This window comes from Alexandromys fortis, unplaced genomic scaffold (assembly GCF_014885135.2).
Source record: "Alexandromys fortis isolate MF-2015 unplaced genomic scaffold, M_Fortis_MF-2015_v1.1 scaffold_86, whole genome shotgun sequence".
NCBI classification, from domain to species: Eukaryota; Metazoa; Chordata; class Mammalia; order Rodentia; family Cricetidae; genus Alexandromys; species Alexandromys fortis.
The window spans coordinates 871,337-889,039 of NW_026067965.1; the positions used below are offsets into that span (position 1 = coordinate 871,337).

Below are 17,703 nucleotides of genomic sequence, written 5' to 3' on the forward strand. Positions count from 1 at the left end.
CACTTTCACCATCGAGTGCATTAGATTAGAGTTCCACACTTTCACCATCAATGCATTAGATTAGAGTTCCACACTTTCACCATCAATGCATTAGAGTTCCACACTTTCACCATCAAGTGCATCTTTATGCATTTACTCATCACCTGACCCCCCCGATCCCCAGAAATGATAGAGTTGAAACTATAAAAACTTTGGCTTCAGATCCTATTCCCCAACGTGTGTTCTTTTGCACGTATTCTGCCTTTTCCCTGCACCCTTTCTGGACCCCCTTTGTAAACAGTTACTCTGTGCACATGACCTGAGAACGGAGTCTAACTCATGTCCTCGTGTGTGGAAATGGGTCTGCCCTGGCAGCATTTATTAGAAATATTCTTTTCACGGTATCAGAGGCCACTGTAGTAGGCGATCTGGGCCAGGACCTTGACCGGGACAGGAGTAGGAATGGCGTGCTGGGGAGGCTTAAGAAGGTGGAATTAGAAGGACCTGGGTGACAGTGGTCATGCTGTGGAAAAGGGGAGTGGACATCAGAGGGAAGTCCTGGCTGTGCTTGTCCCTTCCCCTTGCGACAGGGGACATCATCCGTATGACCAAATGGTGGCCCAGAACCGATCTGCTGGAGTCTGCTTGTGTGTCCTTGTGATTTAAAAACCAAAGCCTGTTGCTGCAATGTCAACCCGACCACAGGAAATGGACCTTGCTGGGGATAGTTGGGTTATTCTGTGTGGGTCCCTCAGAGGCAGTGGTCACAGCAACTCCGTTCAAAAGAAAACAGGAAAGTTTCCGTTGAGGAGGAAGGTCGCCAGCAAGCTCTGGAGTGTCAAGTCTGTCACTGATGCCAGCGAGCAGTCCACATGCAAAATGATCTCTCCCAGTGGGTCAATGGGACTCATAAGCCTTGGGAGAACTTTAGGCTCTGCAATCAGTTTGCTTGTAGGACACAATGCCCCCGAATTCCTCCTAGAATAATTCTGGGTTATCCTCTCATTCCAAGAGGACTGCGTAGCTTTCCATTTTTAGAGTCGGCTGTTTGTCCCTAGAAGCAATAGGACTGATCTTAATGTTGGCAAAAGTACTGTGAAGAGCTTGCTGGACAGTGGACCACAAGGCCATTTGGTCCCCCTGTGACCGGGTTGGTGCAGGGATGGATGTCTAGGTAATGGTGGGGTGCATTGCCCACAGAATGGCTGCCATGACCACAGTCTCTGATGAGAAGAAGGGGAAGAGTGTTCTAATGACTGTGTTAGCCCTTTGACCGCAGTGACAAAGCCCCAGCGTGGAGAGAAGCCCCACCTTGGGAACAGGAACAGAAGTGTTCTGTTCTGTGTACTGCAGAGGGAGGCCTCTGTGGACTTGCTCTAAGGGCTCCTACAGAGACTCCTTTGATGAGAAGCTGCCCCACCCAGGACATGCTTGTCCAAGAGTGGCCAGGCTCCCCTGGGAGCCAAGGGAAGCCGTTTGAGTCTTGTGAATCATTTTCTGATATGTGATCATTTCAGAAAGGGAAAGCATCTCCCTCAGAGGCTTTGAACATAACCCTCAGTTGCATTAGAAAGCGCAGCGCTCCAAGTGATGGTGACGATGGCTAGTCTGCCTCTCAGCTTACAGAAAAGGAAACTGAGTCTGAGCAGCGGCGCAGCACGTCTAGAGTCATGAAGAAGTCAAGACTGCTGGTCTCATGACCCCATCTTCCATCTCGTCACGCACGTCTCGGGGGAAGGTCACCAAATTTGACATCTTCGAAAACATTTGTTTTGAGATTTCTTTTATATTATGTGTGTGGGCGTTTGGCCTACACACATATCTGTGCACCATGTGCATGCATGCATCATGGAAGCCAGAGGAAGGTACTGGAAGAACTGGAGTGACAGATGGTTGCTAGCTGCCATGTGGATGCTGGGAGTTGAACCTTGATTCTCTGGGAAATCAGCCAGTGCTTAAACTGCTGAGCCATCTCTCCAACTTCTTCTTGAAAAATGCATGTGTGTGGGGATACACACATGGGTATGTGTGTGTGTGTGTGTGTGTGTGCACATGCGTGCACACACGTACGTGTGTGTGCATGTGGAGGCTTGAGGACAACCTGGGGGTGTCATCCTTACAAACGCCACCTACCTCCTCCAACACAGGTTTCGACATTAGCCTGCAGGTCACCTGATAGGATAGACTGGGCAGTCAGCTGGCCTAGGGCTCTTCCTGTGTCTACATCCCCAGTGCTGAGCTTAGAAGCTCACCATCCACGCCAGGAGGTTGTTTTATTTATTTATTTATTTGTTTGTTTGTTTGTTTGTTTGTTTTTTGGTGGGTCCTAGAGATTAAACTCGGGCTCTCATCTTCCATAACAAACACTTTATCAGCTTAGCCTTCCACTCAGCCACCAGCTTGGCAATGAGATGAACTCAGAGCACACGGGGCACTGTTGCGTTGGTGTGCCAGCCACAGAGCATCTATAAACACCTGTATCGCCTTACTCAGGAAATTTTAAGATGCATGTCTTTTCACACTCAATGTAAAATTGCCACTTAAGTTTGATCCTCATCCACCAGTGTGTCTCCATTCCTGCCGCAGTGGAATCTAGAAAAACTGTTCCCTTCCCAGAGGGCTAAAGAGATATGCACCTCAGTTTCACACAGTTATCCAGAAGCTTGATGACGTTGCCCCTATTTGATGCAACTTTTTGGAACCTACTGTCAGGTCAGACACTGGCCACATGGCTGAGGGGAAGGATCAGCTGCCCTGAGACTTACAGCAGAGATGACTCTGGTTAGGGAACACGGACTGGTAAGGAAGACAGACTCAAGTGCACGGTCGCACTTCCACAGAGAGCAAAGTCATGAGGCAGGAATGTGCTCTGGGAACTGTGAAGTCCTGTGGAAGATCAAGATGGCAAGATGGCAAGACTTCTTTTGGATGAGGCCTTCCTCAGCCAACACTGAAAATGTCAGAAAGTCAACCCCTCATGTGAACAGAGCATTCTTTTGTTGTTCAATCCAGGGAAAAATGGGTTTGTTCTATTCCCTCTGATTCTCCTGCCATCTTGGTTTGACTAGCCAGACAATTTTTATTTTGGATTAGGGATTTTATAAAAAAAAAAAATCCTACTATTGTAACAGTTGAAATAAATGTCATGTTAGCAATTTGTTTGGGGCCCAATTAAAAGGACAAATACGGTAGAAAACCTAGAAAATATGCAATGTGTTAAATGGGGGTGGTGGCTTGGGCCTGTAATCTCAGTACTCCGGAGGATCGGAAGTTTAAGGTTATGCTTGGCTACATATGGAGTTCAAGGTCAGCCTGGGCTACGTGAGACCCTGTTCCTAAAGGGGGAGAAAGTACTGGGAATACAGCTTCCAGTAGAGAGCTTACTGTGCGTGTAGGGTACCTTAGTTCAAACCCCCAGAGTCTACATTAAGAAGCGAAAAGGCGGGTCTCCTAGTGATGCGAATGTCACTCCATCGCTGAGGGATGAGCACAGTAGACAGCTGAGTCTTGCTCGCCAGCCAGCCTAGGCTAACGAGTTTCAGATCAAAGAGAGGTGGTGTCTTCCGAACCAAGACGAGGAGCTCCTGAGGAATGACATCTAAGTCGCCTCCACATACACATGTGCACACACAAGTCCATACACATATAAAATAAAAAGAAAGGAAAACGCAGACACAGCTTCATCATCCAAATACGTCCTTCCTCATTCATGGGAACCGTTGTCCCATGTGTCTCGCCTATTGTGTGTTATCACAACTGGGAAGAGAACCCAGTACACGGCAAGTTCTTAGCAAACGTTTGTTGAATGAATGTTGCTATTTCGGTGCATCTGTTTCTAGCCCTTTCCAGTGTGCTTTTTACATTATTACAGTCAGACTATTGTAAAATATTTCAAAATTTATAGATACAAGCACAAGTAAAGGCACACTAAAATAACTTTTCTAAACACTGTTTAAAAAGAAGCTTATCAGGTCATGCCCTGTGTGCATCCGGTTTCTGTATTTACTTTCAAATTATTAAACATCTAGAAGTGGCAATACACAGACTGAATACACGTCTCAGAGGGGCTTCAAGAATAAGGGTCACCCTTGGGCAAGTAGACCAAGCTTAGCAGGCCTGCAAAGGTCCCGATGCCACACTAGATCGCTTCTTCTGTCCTCTCATTGGAGAGCAGGAAGTGGAGACTGTACTAGAAGGAAGCCTCCACATTAGAGCTGGGATGCAACCTCCTGCCACGGCCATCACTAAGAAGTGTCTTTTGGAAATCAGGCTGGATATTCCAGTGTGCTCAGAAAAGCAGATCACACACTTAATTTTGAAAACCAGAGTCTCAAGAGCTCAGCTAAATCAACTCTCTCCTGTATATAATCACTGCTTTGGTCACGTGTCAGGAATTTCCCGGGTTGGCGCCCTTAAAGAGGGGTCATTTTGCGCAGGCTAACACAGCGCCATCTGCTGCTGAAACGAAAAATGACAGCCTAGGAGGCTGCCCAGACTTCATCTGTTTTCACAGCGGTGGCTTACCAAGGAAATAAAAGGGAATTGATTTGTGGTTTCTTGCATGAATTCTTGTGTCAGACTGGATTTAGCTCTATTCCTGAAAGTCTGTTAGTGGACTTCTGGATCCAGATTGCTTACGATACTCACCTGGTTAACTCCTCCACCGGGCAGAAAAGTCTTTCAAAACTCAAAAGAAATATACACCTCTGGAGAAACAATTGTCTGAACAGTAGCCATGGAAGGGGGCTAACTGTGTTCTGAATCCCGTGAGAAATTTCTGTGTGTCATAGTGCAGGTGGGCGTGGACTCAGAAAGGCTCACTAGCCTGCCATCAACAACTGGGGAGAGGAAAGCCATGAGACTTGTGGGGAAAAAGCCAGCCGTGTCTTCGGTGCCAGTCTGCTGAGGCCGGCTGAGGCTGGCTGAGGTCGGCTGAGGCCAGCTGATGCCAGAGGTACCCAATGAGAGGCAGAGCAAGGGGGATTCTCTGTTCCCGGGCCACACACCAGGTGTTGAATATTGTAGCCACTCAGCACACAAAATTAACCAGCCCCTGCCATACCTGCCTTCTCAAAAAGGTAGTCACGTCAGGTAGACTAGGAGTCTCCAGGACACTGCAACGTTAAGTGCCCACCCCCAAACACCTAAACTATCTACAGCTATAGCTTCCAGGTCCAATAACAAATATTCAAGTCATTTACCTGGTCGTTCAAATTCGACAGCTATGGAAGTGCTTATGGTTATAGAGTTTCCCACCTACTGCTTCCCTGAAACACATGCACGCGTGCGCACACACAGACACACACAAACACACACCCACACACAGTTGCAATAGTAAGTGACGAAGCCAATGTGACTCAACAATTGTCACAGTGTTTGTAAAGTTACAAAAGAGAGCAGACCCGGAAGCAGAAGTAAAGTAATCCCTTCACCCTCTCTGCCAGCCTCTGTGCCCCTTACTCTCCACTTCTGGTGTCTCAGAGAAAAGAGGGGGGCTGGAGAGTTCTTCCAGATGCTTTTTGTTCATGCAAGGAAGAGCCAGATGGTTTCTTCCACCCTGGTAGAGAGATGAGACTAATTAGGTTATTTAACATACTCAGTACAATGGAAACTCTGCATGTGTGGTGTGTGTGTGTAATGTGTATGAGTGTGTGTGTGTGGTGTGAATGTGTTTGAGTGTGTGTGGTTTGTGAGGTATGTGTGTATGTGGTGTGTTGTGTGTTATGTTGTTTGTGTGTGGTATGTTGTGTGGTATGGTGTATATGTGTACATACAGAGATCAGAAGTCAACACTGACTATCTTCCTCATTCCCTCTCCACCTTACTTTTTGGAGACAGGAGACCCAGCTGGAGCTGGAGCTCACTGACTCAGCAAGACCTGGCCAATGGGCTATAGGGTCCACCTGCCTCTGCTTCCCCAGCACTGAGATCACAGGCATAAGCTGCTATCCCTGGCTTTTTATATGGTACTGGGGATCCAAATTTAAGTCCCTGTCCTTGGGTGGCAAGCTCTTCAGAGATTGAGCCATCTCCCAAGTCCTAGAAGCTATTCCTATAAAATCATTGCGATAAAAAAAAGTGAAATAATTCAATACGGTAAGGCAGAAATAGAAGAGGATTGTAAACAATTTGGCTTGATATTGACTTTTAAGTTTCTAAATTAAATGCTGGCAAATAGAAATCAGCAATATAATAAAATTATAATACCCAGGAGAATACTTGGATGATTCAATACTTTAAAACTCTGTACTTGCCCAGCAGTAATTTTGTGAGTGCCTGTCTCAGGGCGATGTAGCACCCCCGTCGTCTGTAGTACAGGTCTCCAAGGCTCTCTGTTCAGGCCACTTTCTAATCCTTTTGACTGAAGACTTGTCATTCTCTGAGGTGATCTTTCACTTAGTTTATTGTTAGCCTTTCTTGACTAAAATGTCGGTTATCCAACGTCAGGTCCTTGCCTGTCTAGATCACTGCTGAACTCCCCATGTGATCAAGACCCTGACATATGCATTTGACATTTGTAGCATTTGTTTAATAACTATGCAATTTCTATTTGTTAAGTACCTTTTAATTAAGCAAATGTTTATCTAGAATAAATGATTAAGAATGGTTCTAAATCCCAGCCCTCAAGGTGCCTGCTGTTTCAGTAGAGAGGCATACAAATCAACAGGTATTTCTCTGGTCCATGCCTGTAAACATAGACTCCATTTTAGTTTCTCCGCTATCCAAACCTGAATAATCACACAGAAACTATATTAATTACAACACGGTTTGGCCAATAGCTCAAGCATATTCCTAGCTAGCTCTTATATATTAAATTAACCCATTTCTATTAATCTGTGTAACGCCACGAGGCTGTGGCTTACTGGAAAGGTTCAGCGTCCTTCTCCTTTGGTAGCTACATTGTGTGTCTTTGACTGCCTACTCTTCCCCTCTATCTCTTTTCAGATTTCCTGCCTGGCTTTACTCTGCTAAGCCATTTGCTGCGACAGTTTTATTCACCAATCAATAAAAGCAATACATATACAGAAGGACTTCCCACATTCATGCCCCATTATGCTAAGCATTCATTTCAACTCTCAATTTGCTGAATAAAAAAGATGGAAACTGTTTCCACAGGAACCTTCTACAACTTCCTCCAGAGAAAAGACTGGAAAATCAGAAGCACAAAGTAGTAGCTTCCTGTTCCCTAAAGTCTGCCACCAGAGGACACGCAGCAACTCCACCAGTGAGTTATCTTGCCAAAATATTTTCGGGAACAGGGTTGTATTCGTTCCTTTTTTGTTGCTGTGGAAAATACTGTGACCCAGGCTACTTAAAGAATGTGTTTATTCTGGCTTCTAGTTCCAGAGGGTTAGAGTCCACAGTGGCAGGAGGAGACAGCAAACAGTCATGGTGGCAGGAATAGGCTGTCGAGAGCTCACATTTTGAAGCACATGTGAGTATGGGTACAGACAGAGAACTGGAAACGGGAGTCTAAACTCTCAAGACTGCCTCTCATCCTTCCTCCAACACTGCCTACACCTCCCCAAACTGCCCAACCAACTGGGGACCAAGTGTTCAAATGCATGAGCCGGTGGGGATGCTCTCATCCAGCCCACCACAGGGACTTACCTGCTCCTGAACATCAGGACTGTTGTTGCTGTCGGGAGACTAGGGGGCTGGGTCCTTCCTGGGTTATCAAGGGTAAACCAAGTTGACTGTCTGTCTCTCAGAGAGCATGCTTCATAGGTGTGCTTCCCAGACAGCTAGAGGGGTTCTATATTGACCTGGCCATGTCTATGTGGACAGCACCTCTGGTTGAGTGACATGCTGGGGAGATCTGGTCTGGGGAAGAGGAAAAAAAAACCTTTGCTCCTATCCTGAGTGCTGGCATAATTCCTGTGCTGAGCAAGCTTCCCCTGCAACCCCAGCCTTCCTTGCCTCACCTGGCACATGACAGGGGCTGAGATCAGAAGACCTGAGAACTTGTGAGTGCTGTAAATAGAATCAGAAGAGTGGAGAAAGACGTGGCAAAAATTAAGCTCACGCTAAACGTGTTAACACGAAGCCGGGCTAACATTTCCAGTTGATGCCATGCTCTTCCCATGTGGCTACAGAAAACGTGTGTGCGCAAGTCATTGGAAATTCCACTCTAAACACCGTGTTTAGGCGGAAACACAAAATTTCATTGTATGAACATTTATAGTCTAGTTAACAACTCCCTTTTATTAAATATTCTCATTATTTTTAGTCTTTCATTAGCATAATCCTTATTGTTTACTTTACACATGAAAAATTTTTTGCACCCATGTTGATTCCTGAAGGGAACCCCATTTAGCCTCCATATCTGTAAATGGGAACTACTTTAAAAAAAATAACATTTTTACAGAAAATGTGTGGATTCTTTTCTCTCCCCATTGTCTTCTAAACAATCCAGCGTAAGTAGTGCATTTATTTGCCTTTACTATGTGATAATAATGTAGTAAACTTATACAAAATATGGAAAAACACCCACATATCCTGGTATCCGTGGGGGGTTTCTGGAAGCAACTGGTGCTCATGGATGCTGAGTGACAACCACATAGGAAGGAGTGGCTGGTGACTGAGAAGGCTTGAAGGCTGAGTGTGGTGGTCAGTCTGTAGTCCCATCATGGGGGCCGTACAGTTAGGGTGATCAGGAGTCCAAAGCCTGCCTGGTCTATTGAGCGTGTGGCCAGGCCGGGGTACAGCAGAGCCCGTCTCAATCTCACCCCCACCCTCACCCCCCAAAAAAAAACAAAGCAAAATGAAAGACACTATATTTGAGGGCCATCATGCTTAGGTTGGGATCTAACTTCCTTGGAAGTGATTATCTTTGCGACTTTGGGGAAGCTGCTCGTCTCTCCGAGCCTCATTCTCTGTGGTATAAATGGCCTGTTTGGAGACTTGTATAACTTGGTTTCTTGTTTGTAACGGCCTGGGAGTTAAATTTTGGTTTAAACGGTCGGTAGATACAGCTGAAGAACTTTGACCACACAGCCACACTAACCTGCCGTTCCTTCAGCAGCAGACATGATCACCTACTTCACACTGGGCTACTATTATTCTTTTAAATATGTGTTGCACAGGCTTCTCCATCTTGCCTGTGACTGCTTTTCTGCCTTGTTCTGCACCTGGTACTGGTTATACACTTTGCAGGGGGCTCTGTCTAGAATGAAACCAAGGGAGTCTGTGCAAAACTATTAAGAATTTCAAAGTGGCTAACTAATTTATTAAACTTAATTACTGAATAAATACTTCAGAATAAAATTTCTAAATCATCCCTTTTAGGAGAGACAAGGAACTTAGTGTTATCCATTTTTAGTTCCTTTGGCAATTAACTTTTTCCAGTTCATAATTTGACTTAGCTTCAAAGTACAAATTCATTATTATTGTTACATATTCATCTCAACTTACAGCTTCTCTTTCTAAAACTGCTTGGGCTTCTGAGCCGGGTTCCTAACCACATTTGGTATCAATCAAGCCAGTGTGATAGACATTGCAGGTTTTAACTCCCCCCTTTGAAAATGATAATTTTGATGCATTTTTCTGTTGCCTTGTATACATCCACAAGTATTTTCAGGCAGAGTAAAGGAGGGCCCAGACCAGTCAGAGCTTTGGAGAATGAACCATGTCCTGCTCTGGCCTCTGTTTATACAGATCTGAGTCCATAGAAGCTACGGCGCACCCAAAAGCACACTAGTTGCCTGGGTCAGAAAGGACAGAGCCCAGCTCAGCATGGCCTCAGCACCTCACACTGGATTTGCCCATGGCTGTGTAGTCAGTCTTCTCCCACTCATTCCAAAGGGCAACCTGTTTTTCTGTCCTTATTTCTCTTTCTCTCTTTCATCTGGTAGAGGTCATTACCATGGGTCTTCTGCAGCCTTGAGGACAGCACCAACCATCCCGGGTGCTGGATGGTTTCTGCCTTCACAGACCCTCACCTAAGGAAGGGGCTGGCGATTGATGGGCGAGGCTGATATCTGAGTGCACACAAATGATTTCTTCCTGTTTGTTCCCCCCACCCTGTCCATCTCTGTTTAGGTGTTAATCCCTATTGCGCGGGAGAAATTGATTTTCCAGTGGCCAAGAAATCTGCAGCTCCCACCGACAGGCAACCGTACTCTCTCTGTAGCAACAGGAAGTCTCTCTCTCAACAGTTGGACTACCCGGTTTCGGTAAGATGGAGGGGAGGGGCCTGGAGACGTGGGAGGAACGGAGGCTGTGTAATCACACTAGTGATTTTCTGCTCACAGACTACAGAGAGCTTACTGAGTTTGCTAAGGCACCCCGCTAGGCACAAATCATAGTTGGAAGGACTATCTGTCAAGCCTTCCTTGGGCCAGGTACATGCAACCACTGTTACTTCTATGCTGTTAGGAGCCCATAGAGAACACCATCCCTGTCCCCCACTGCCCCCACAGAGTTCTCAAGGTCTAAAGCATCCTGAGAATCCCTTTATTTCACCTGCACAATAACTCTGAGGTGAGAAGACCAGGGAACTCAGGCTTTGACAAACTAAGGAGTTTAATATCTTTCACAGTGCTAGTATGTAGCAGAATTGAGACTTGAAATTGTATCATTTTTTTTAACATTTATTCATTTACTGTTTGTGAGTGTGTGTGTGTTTAGGTGGGGGTGGTGGGGGTGCAACAGTGTGAGTGTGGAGGGCAGAAGTATGGAAGCAGGCTTCCATCATGTGGGTCCCAGACACACCCATCCCCCACAGAGGCAGGGGGCAGAGACAGAGACAGGGGTTTGACTATCTGGACATCTTCACCGCGTGACCAGCAACACTGAGAAGCTAGCCATTGCTGATGGCCCCTCGTGGTCTCACTTTGTCTGCATAGAGGCTTCCAAAGGAGGCAGCAAGGCAGGATCCCTGAAGGGTTGTCTGGGGTGCAGGGAGGGACAGCCTTGGTTTAGGGCTACAAAGCCTGGGATAGTGTGGTCACTTCGCCTAGAAAAGTACCAACAGCTTCAAGCCAGTAACAGGAAAGAAGAGGGAAGGGAATAACAGGGGAGAAGCGGGAAGAGGAAGGAGGGAAGCGGGGAGGAGAAGATGAGCTGTTTCTTCAGGGAGTGATGGTCCTGAAGCCCAAATCCACTCCAGGGTCCCTACAGGCTAGTTACATATGTGACTCGCCTGGCAGCGTCAGATCTTAGTGAGATCCTTACACACTTACACACTCTCCCTTACACACCCTCGGCTAACATGTTGGCTTGGTGACCAGGTAGGAAGCACTAGCGTGTTCCTGGGCTGCAGACTGCTAAGGCAGCACATAGCAAACTTCCTGGGGATGAAGCCCCGCCCTCGGCACCTGCATAGTTAGCACAGTTAATTATTCCTTGACACCATGCACACAGGTAAGTCCTATTGAAAACGATCTTCTGGAGAAAACAGAGGCACGGAGGGACAAAGTCACTTCTCCAAGGTCATTAGCGGATAACTAGCAGAGCCAGGAGAACACTCTGGGACATGGATGTGGTTTCCGAAGTGGCAGCATTACCACTAAGCCACGCTGCTCCCCACTGGGGTCCTGGGACACAAAACTGCTCGTGGTTGATGCCCTCCGCTTCTTTGAGGCAGCTGGTTAACCTCCCTCCGCCTTCCCTGGAATTAAAGTTCTTCTTTTGAGTCTTGGGGTTCTAAACTCCTTGCCTACTGCCCCCCGTGCCTGGAACAAGCAGAGTTTTTGGTAAACATGCTTTGAGCTGAACACAGTGTATAGAGATGTCTCAAACTCAACTGAAGGTCTCGCTTGGCCTCCAGGGCTTATTCTGGGGACAGTATGGTCTGAATTATTACCCCTGGCTCACCCCTTTGCAAGCACGTGTGAGCCTTCTCTGCTGATCTGCAGCCAGGCCACCTTAGGTAAAGCTTCCTGCCCGAGTGTGACTTTTGGGAGGTGAAGGGTGGGGCTCTTCTTGGCTAATGTCACCGGTGGCTCATTCCTGCCCTCTTGGGTTCTTTGTGTCAGGGCACTACAAGACCAACTCGGTCACTGAGCACTGCTCAGCTTGGGCAGCTGTCTGGGGGTCTGCAGGCTTCAGTCATCTCCAACATCGTGCTGATGAAGGGCCAAGCAAAGGTGAGCATAGACCATCACCAATGGGAAGCGCTGGAGCATTGACTCTTTTAGGAGCTGTCATCTAGGGAAGAGTGGGAACAGGGCGGTGGGACACCGAGCGCAACAGAGGGGGCAAACCCAAGCTCGCAGGCACTCGCCGGAGTTTAAGCAATGCTGATTCTTCCAGTTCCACTGTGATCATTTCCTCTCTGAGGACACCACAGTGTTGTTCCCCGACATAATCCTAGGATGTGTTGGTCAGCTCCTGAGAATGATCTAGAAACAATGACAGGGAGAATAGCACCTGTAGGAACACCAGGTGACTGGCGTCCTATGGCAGGAGACCGGATGGACACAGGACGGAGGGAACAAGGGGCCATTGGTAGCAGAATGATGTGTTTCTGGGTGTAGCTGTTACTATTAGTGCCATTAATGTCTCCTTGATCTTTCTGGGCATCTTATTTTCAAGTACAGCCTGTGAATTCTGTAACCTTATTTCACAACAATATCAGAGGAGGCGATTGGATAGAAATACTCAGGCAGAGAGAGTGAGGCATTAGTCTCTACCCTGCACCCCTCTGCCTGCCTTGTGGGCAAGCCTCTCATACTCCATAGTCCAAACTGGCCACAAGCTACTAACCACACTGCCTGGTTAACTTCTGAGACCCTCTGCCCAGGACTAACGGCACTTTGTCTCCTCTCCGACTCCTTCAGAGCTTAGGCAGGGCCTTAAAGAAAAGACCAGTCTAAGAAACAGCTGGGATACCCTCCATCTGACCTCCTCTTCTTTCCCCAGGGCCTGGGCTTCAGCATCGTCGGGGGAAAGGACAGCATTTACGGTCCCATTGGGATTTACGTGAAGAGCATCTTTGCTGGGGGCGCAGCTGCCGCCGACGGACGGCTCCAGGAAGGTAGGCCTCCTTTCCTCCCCCTCCGAGTGTGGGCCCTCCGGAACTGCCAGGGCCAGGAGGCACTGAGAGCTGAAAATGCGTCTGGGGCTTTCAGAGTATACTTCTGTGGTTGGGAGGGGTGCGTATCTCTAGTGTGGGAGACTTCTCCCCTCAAGGACGCCATCATAGCAAGGAGCAGACTATCATTCTTCTGGTCTCCAAGGGTACCAAGCACACATGTGGTATACTGATATACATACAGGCAAAATGCCTATACACATCAATTAATCATCCGTCATCAATCAATTAATTAAAAGAACCCAGTGGTGGGATTAAAAAAATCCTATCACTGGGTTGTGGTGGTGCATGCCTTTAGTCCCAGCACTCAGGAGGCAGACACAGGTGAATCTCTGTGAGTTTGAGGCCAGCCTGGTCTACAGAGTGAGTTCCAGAACAGCCAGGGCTTCACGAAGAAATCCTTTCTCAGAAGACAAACAGAAAACAAAACCCTTAAATGCACACACACACACACACACACACACACACACACACACCCCACAAGATTAATAAAATTTAATTAAAAAAATTCTATCTTGCTGTTTTTGTGGCATGCAAATTATGACAAGATTCAAATTTCAGCCATGTTCTTTCATGTGAGGCCATGGCTGCCTTGATGTTCCAACTCTGTGTTGAGTCATCAAAACAGAAATGGTAAGACTTGCAAAGATTTAATTACTTACTATCTGGCTCTCTACAGAAAACACTGCCAACCCAAGCACAGTGCGGCATCGGGCAGTGGGAGGCACTGGATAGAGAGGCCTTGGGTGAGTCAGGAAGTGGTGTATAGGATGCAGTGGCGGACAAGAGGCAGGTAGCAGAACTGTTCAGAGGCTGGCATGGGAGCCTGGCACCAGAGGCTGTCGCCTGCTCTTGAGGCTGTCTGGAACAGTAACCCTTCCGAGGACTAGAGTCAATGAGAACAGCCGAGGCCTGGGAAGAGGCAGTAAGTGGGTAATGAGGATGCGTGACAGCTTCCAGTTTCAGTTCACTGGAGAACAGGAAGAAGGAGGAAGAGGAAAAGGAAAAGGCTGACGAAGTAGGAACTTCAGGAGGGCGATGTGCCTGGCTGAGCACTAGATGGCGCTGTCCAACAGCCCACTGAAAAGCGGTCGCCAAGAGGGAGATCTTGGGGAAGGAGTGAATTAAAGAACCACAGAGGTGTGGAGGAGGGAGGGACTGAGAGGAGGAAAAGTACCTAGGGCAGGTCTACAGGAGCAGCCCAGGCAAGATCAGGAAGAGAAGAGGAGGCAGGAGAAGGGAAGAGTAGGCCCAAATCCAAGGGGTGTGTTTTGTTACGTTTGGACTCTTTTGGAAACCATCAATGTTTTGAGGGGGGAAATGGTGCAGGGTGGGGTTATCTCCCTTAGTTAATAGCAATAATAAAAAACAGAATTCCAACCAGCCCATTCCTGGTTTAGAATTAAGAAGTAGCCTAATTGTTTTCAAAAGTGGCGTGCGTGCTCACGCCGGCTCTGGGCGAGCATGCTGGTGATGATGGGCTTGCTGTGCACACCACACCACTAATGGCTGTCTTTCCTTCTCCATCCAGAAAACGACTGTGTGAAATAGATCTAGCACAACCTAGGCTCATCAATGTTCTCCAGACACAACAAAAAGAGGGACATGGCAGACAAGCCCAGAACTGGGTTATTTGGCCTTTGGGGACGGATATTTTAATGACTTAGAGTCAGCCCTGGTGGAATTAAGAGCGGACATTCTGAAGTTTTGGCTTTGGCTCTCCCTTTCTCAGCACACACTTAACTACGTTTTAATTCTGTTTATTTTGTAGCCCTGGCTAGCCTTGGACTCGATAAGTAGCCCAGGCTGGCCTCCCACTTCTGGTGATCCTGTAGCCTGTGTATTGGGATTGCATGCTTAGGGTAGTCTAACATACATTTTCCGCGCGTGTGTTCTCAGTCATATGGAGTCTTCTGGTGACAAGGGTCGAGTTCTGTCATTGTTCCCTTTGGCTGCAGCGGCCCACCATCCTGAGCTCTGCAGCCTTGATTCGTAACACATAGACACACTAAACTAAACAGTATCTGAGCAGTTATGACAAGCTGTTGGGAAACACTGTTAAAGCCGAATGGCAGAGTTGGCACTTGAGATTGGTGGCCCAGACAATGCTCGAGTGTGGGAAACTCTAAAGGCCAAGGGCTAGGCTTGGCCTAGGGACAAGGCCCAAGGCCCCGAGTATATCCCGAAAGCCTGACTAAAGCTTGCTAGCTTCTGCATTTCTCTCCCTCGACAGGCGATGAAATCCTGGAACTCAATGGCGAATCAATGGCTGGCCTAACACACCAGGATGCCTTGCAGAAGTTCAAGGTAACATTTCAGCCTCTGTCCACAGTCTGAGGCCCTCGGCAGTGAAGTCAAACCTAGCCTCGTCTCCTTCCTCTGAGGCCACAAAATTAAAAATTGACCCTTTGCAGGGACCTAGCCTTTGCCTAGTCGACGCTACCCTCAGGCACAGCATTAAGGGAAATCCTCTACAAATGTTAGTAGAATCAGGACATTCAGACTACTAGAGGTTTATAAAACTGTCTCAAAACATGAATATTTATAATAGTAGATTTATAGATATGGTTTGAATTTTTGAGGTTATTTTGGAAGGGGGCTAGAGACAGAGTTTCTCTGTGTAGCCCTTGCTGTCCTGGAACTTGCTCTGTAGGCCAGGCTGGCCTAGAACTCAGAGACCCCCCTGCCTCTGCCTCACGGGTGCTGGGATTAAAGGCGTGCACCACCACTGCCTTTTTGAGTTTGTAAAGAATCACCAAAAGGTATTTTGCATCTCCATCCAGTTAGTTCAGTTCAAGAGTCTATCTGGGTAAGCACCCATGTCACATATCATATAACATATATACTCTGGGCACATGTGTGTGTACGTGTCTTGTGTAAGTTGTCCCATGTTTGTATGCTATGCATGCACACACATACACACCTGTGTTTCCTTGGAGAACAGCAATCATCGTTACTGGCTGTCTGGTTTTTTTTTTTTTTTTTTTTTTTCCCCACCTGTCTGAGAATGGCTCCAAATACCATCACTCTTTTCCAGCAAGCCAAGAAGGGGCTTCTGACCCTGACAGTGAGGACCCGCCTGACGGCACCCCCGTCCCTGTGCAGCCACTTGTCACCCCCTCTGTGCCGCTCCCTCAGCTCCAGCACGTGCGGTGCCCAGGACAGCAGCCCCTTCTCCTTGGAGAGCCCCGCGTCCCCTGCCAGCACCGCCAAGCCCAACTACAGGATCATGGTGGAGGTGTCTCTGCAGAAAGGTAGGAACGCTGTGCCAGCCTTTGCCCACCGCTGTCCTAGGGGAACAGTACAGAATGGGTGACGAGCAGATGCTATTTTTGTCCAGCTGAAGTTGCCATCAGATCTCATCCTCCCTCCTTTCCTGTCTCCCCATCCCCTCTTCCTTTCTTCTTGCTTATTTAGTATGCGTTTGTGTATCTGTACATGGGCACGCCACACAGGGAACAGCTAGTGGGGGCTGAGATTCTCTCTTTCTGCCGCGTGGGTTCTGATGATTGAACTCAGTTTATCAGGCTTAGGAATAGGTACCTGTCCTAGCTAACCCAGACAATGTCTTTATGTCTTTAGTGAGACAGTTAGCAGGCATATAGCAGGGAACTACACACACACACACACACACACACACACACACACACAAACACACACGGGGGGGGGGTAGACTCTGAACTCTGCAGCTAATATCCTGAGACCTTGAACAGTGCACTGACCCTCTCTGGGCCCATTTTCTTGTTCCTGCAAAATGAATGGAGGGTTGTTTGTTAGTTTTTTTTGTTGTTGTTTTTTGTTTTTCGAGACAGGGTTTCTCTGTGGCTTTGGAGCCTGTCCTGGCACTAGCTCTGTAGACCAGGCTGGTCTCGAACTCACAGAGATCCGCCTGCCTCGGCCTCCCGAGTGCTGGGATTAAAGGCGTGCGCCACCATCGCCCGGCATTGTTTGTTAGTTTTTAATCAAGCTGACATCCAGGGATCCGCAGCCATTTTCTCTGTGATCCCGGGTGCATGGCTAATTCTTAAAGGCTGGAGGGAGGAGGGACACTGTTAGGGGCAGAGCTGGGCTCCAAGCGCAGTGATAAGCATCACGGGTACCTGCAGGGCAGAACTTTGTAGGTCTGGTCCTGCCCAGACTTCCCTGTTTGAGAGTGGGGTTGTCACCTACCAGTCGGTCACTCACTTTGAGCTAATCTATTGATCCGTTCCTTCTATTCCTTCCCTTTGGAATACACTCCATGCCCTTCTGTTTCTCCCTCTGCCACCCTTTGTACCCACTGGGCCTTTCCAGTGACCTTCATGCTTCTATTCTTGCCCATCCGTATTTATTTCTCCATATAGAGCCAGGCATATTAATAAAGATGGGAGTTAAATTATGCCACCTCCTCATTCCCGACTGTCCCGTGGCATTTTCTTCTAAGTTAAACAGTGTTTGTTTCTTTACGCCTGCCCTCCGTCTCCTCAGCCCACTCTCCCCATGCCTGCCCATGTTCTGCCCACACCGGCCTTTCTGGTCCCACAGCAACAAGGCACCCTCCTCCCAACCTCCACCTCTGCCCCATCTCCTCATCCTGGCTCGTTCTTGTCGTCCATGGTTTACACCAAATGTCGTCGCAGAGGCCTGGAGGGGCATCCCGCCACTTCCTAGCTCATTCCCTTTGACTTCCTGTATAACACTCATCAATG

At 47.7% G+C, this 17,703-nt stretch overlaps 1 protein-coding gene across 5 annotated transcripts in view; it reads left to right on the forward strand.

The window, feature by feature from the left end:
- The window catches only part of Il16 (interleukin 16), a 99,201-nt gene that overhangs the window by 55,388 nt on the left and 26,110 nt on the right, over positions 1 to 17,703 (forward strand). For 4 of the 5 annotated variants that reach the window (XM_050153933.1, XM_050153932.1, XM_050153934.1 and 1 more), the window contains 6 exons: positions 7,096 to 7,204; positions 10,021 to 10,154; positions 11,958 to 12,068; positions 12,844 to 12,958; positions 15,249 to 15,322; positions 16,053 to 16,269. In XM_050153933.1, coding sequence (XP_050009890.1) covers positions 7,096 to 7,204; positions 10,021 to 10,154; positions 11,958 to 12,068; positions 12,844 to 12,958; positions 15,249 to 15,322; positions 16,053 to 16,269 — 760 coding nt within the window. Of the gene's footprint in view, positions 1 to 7,095; positions 7,205 to 7,329; positions 7,415 to 10,020; positions 10,155 to 11,957; positions 12,069 to 12,843; positions 12,959 to 15,248; positions 15,323 to 16,052; positions 16,270 to 17,703 lie in introns of those variants that run through there. The other variant, XM_050153936.1, reaches the window with a different exon arrangement.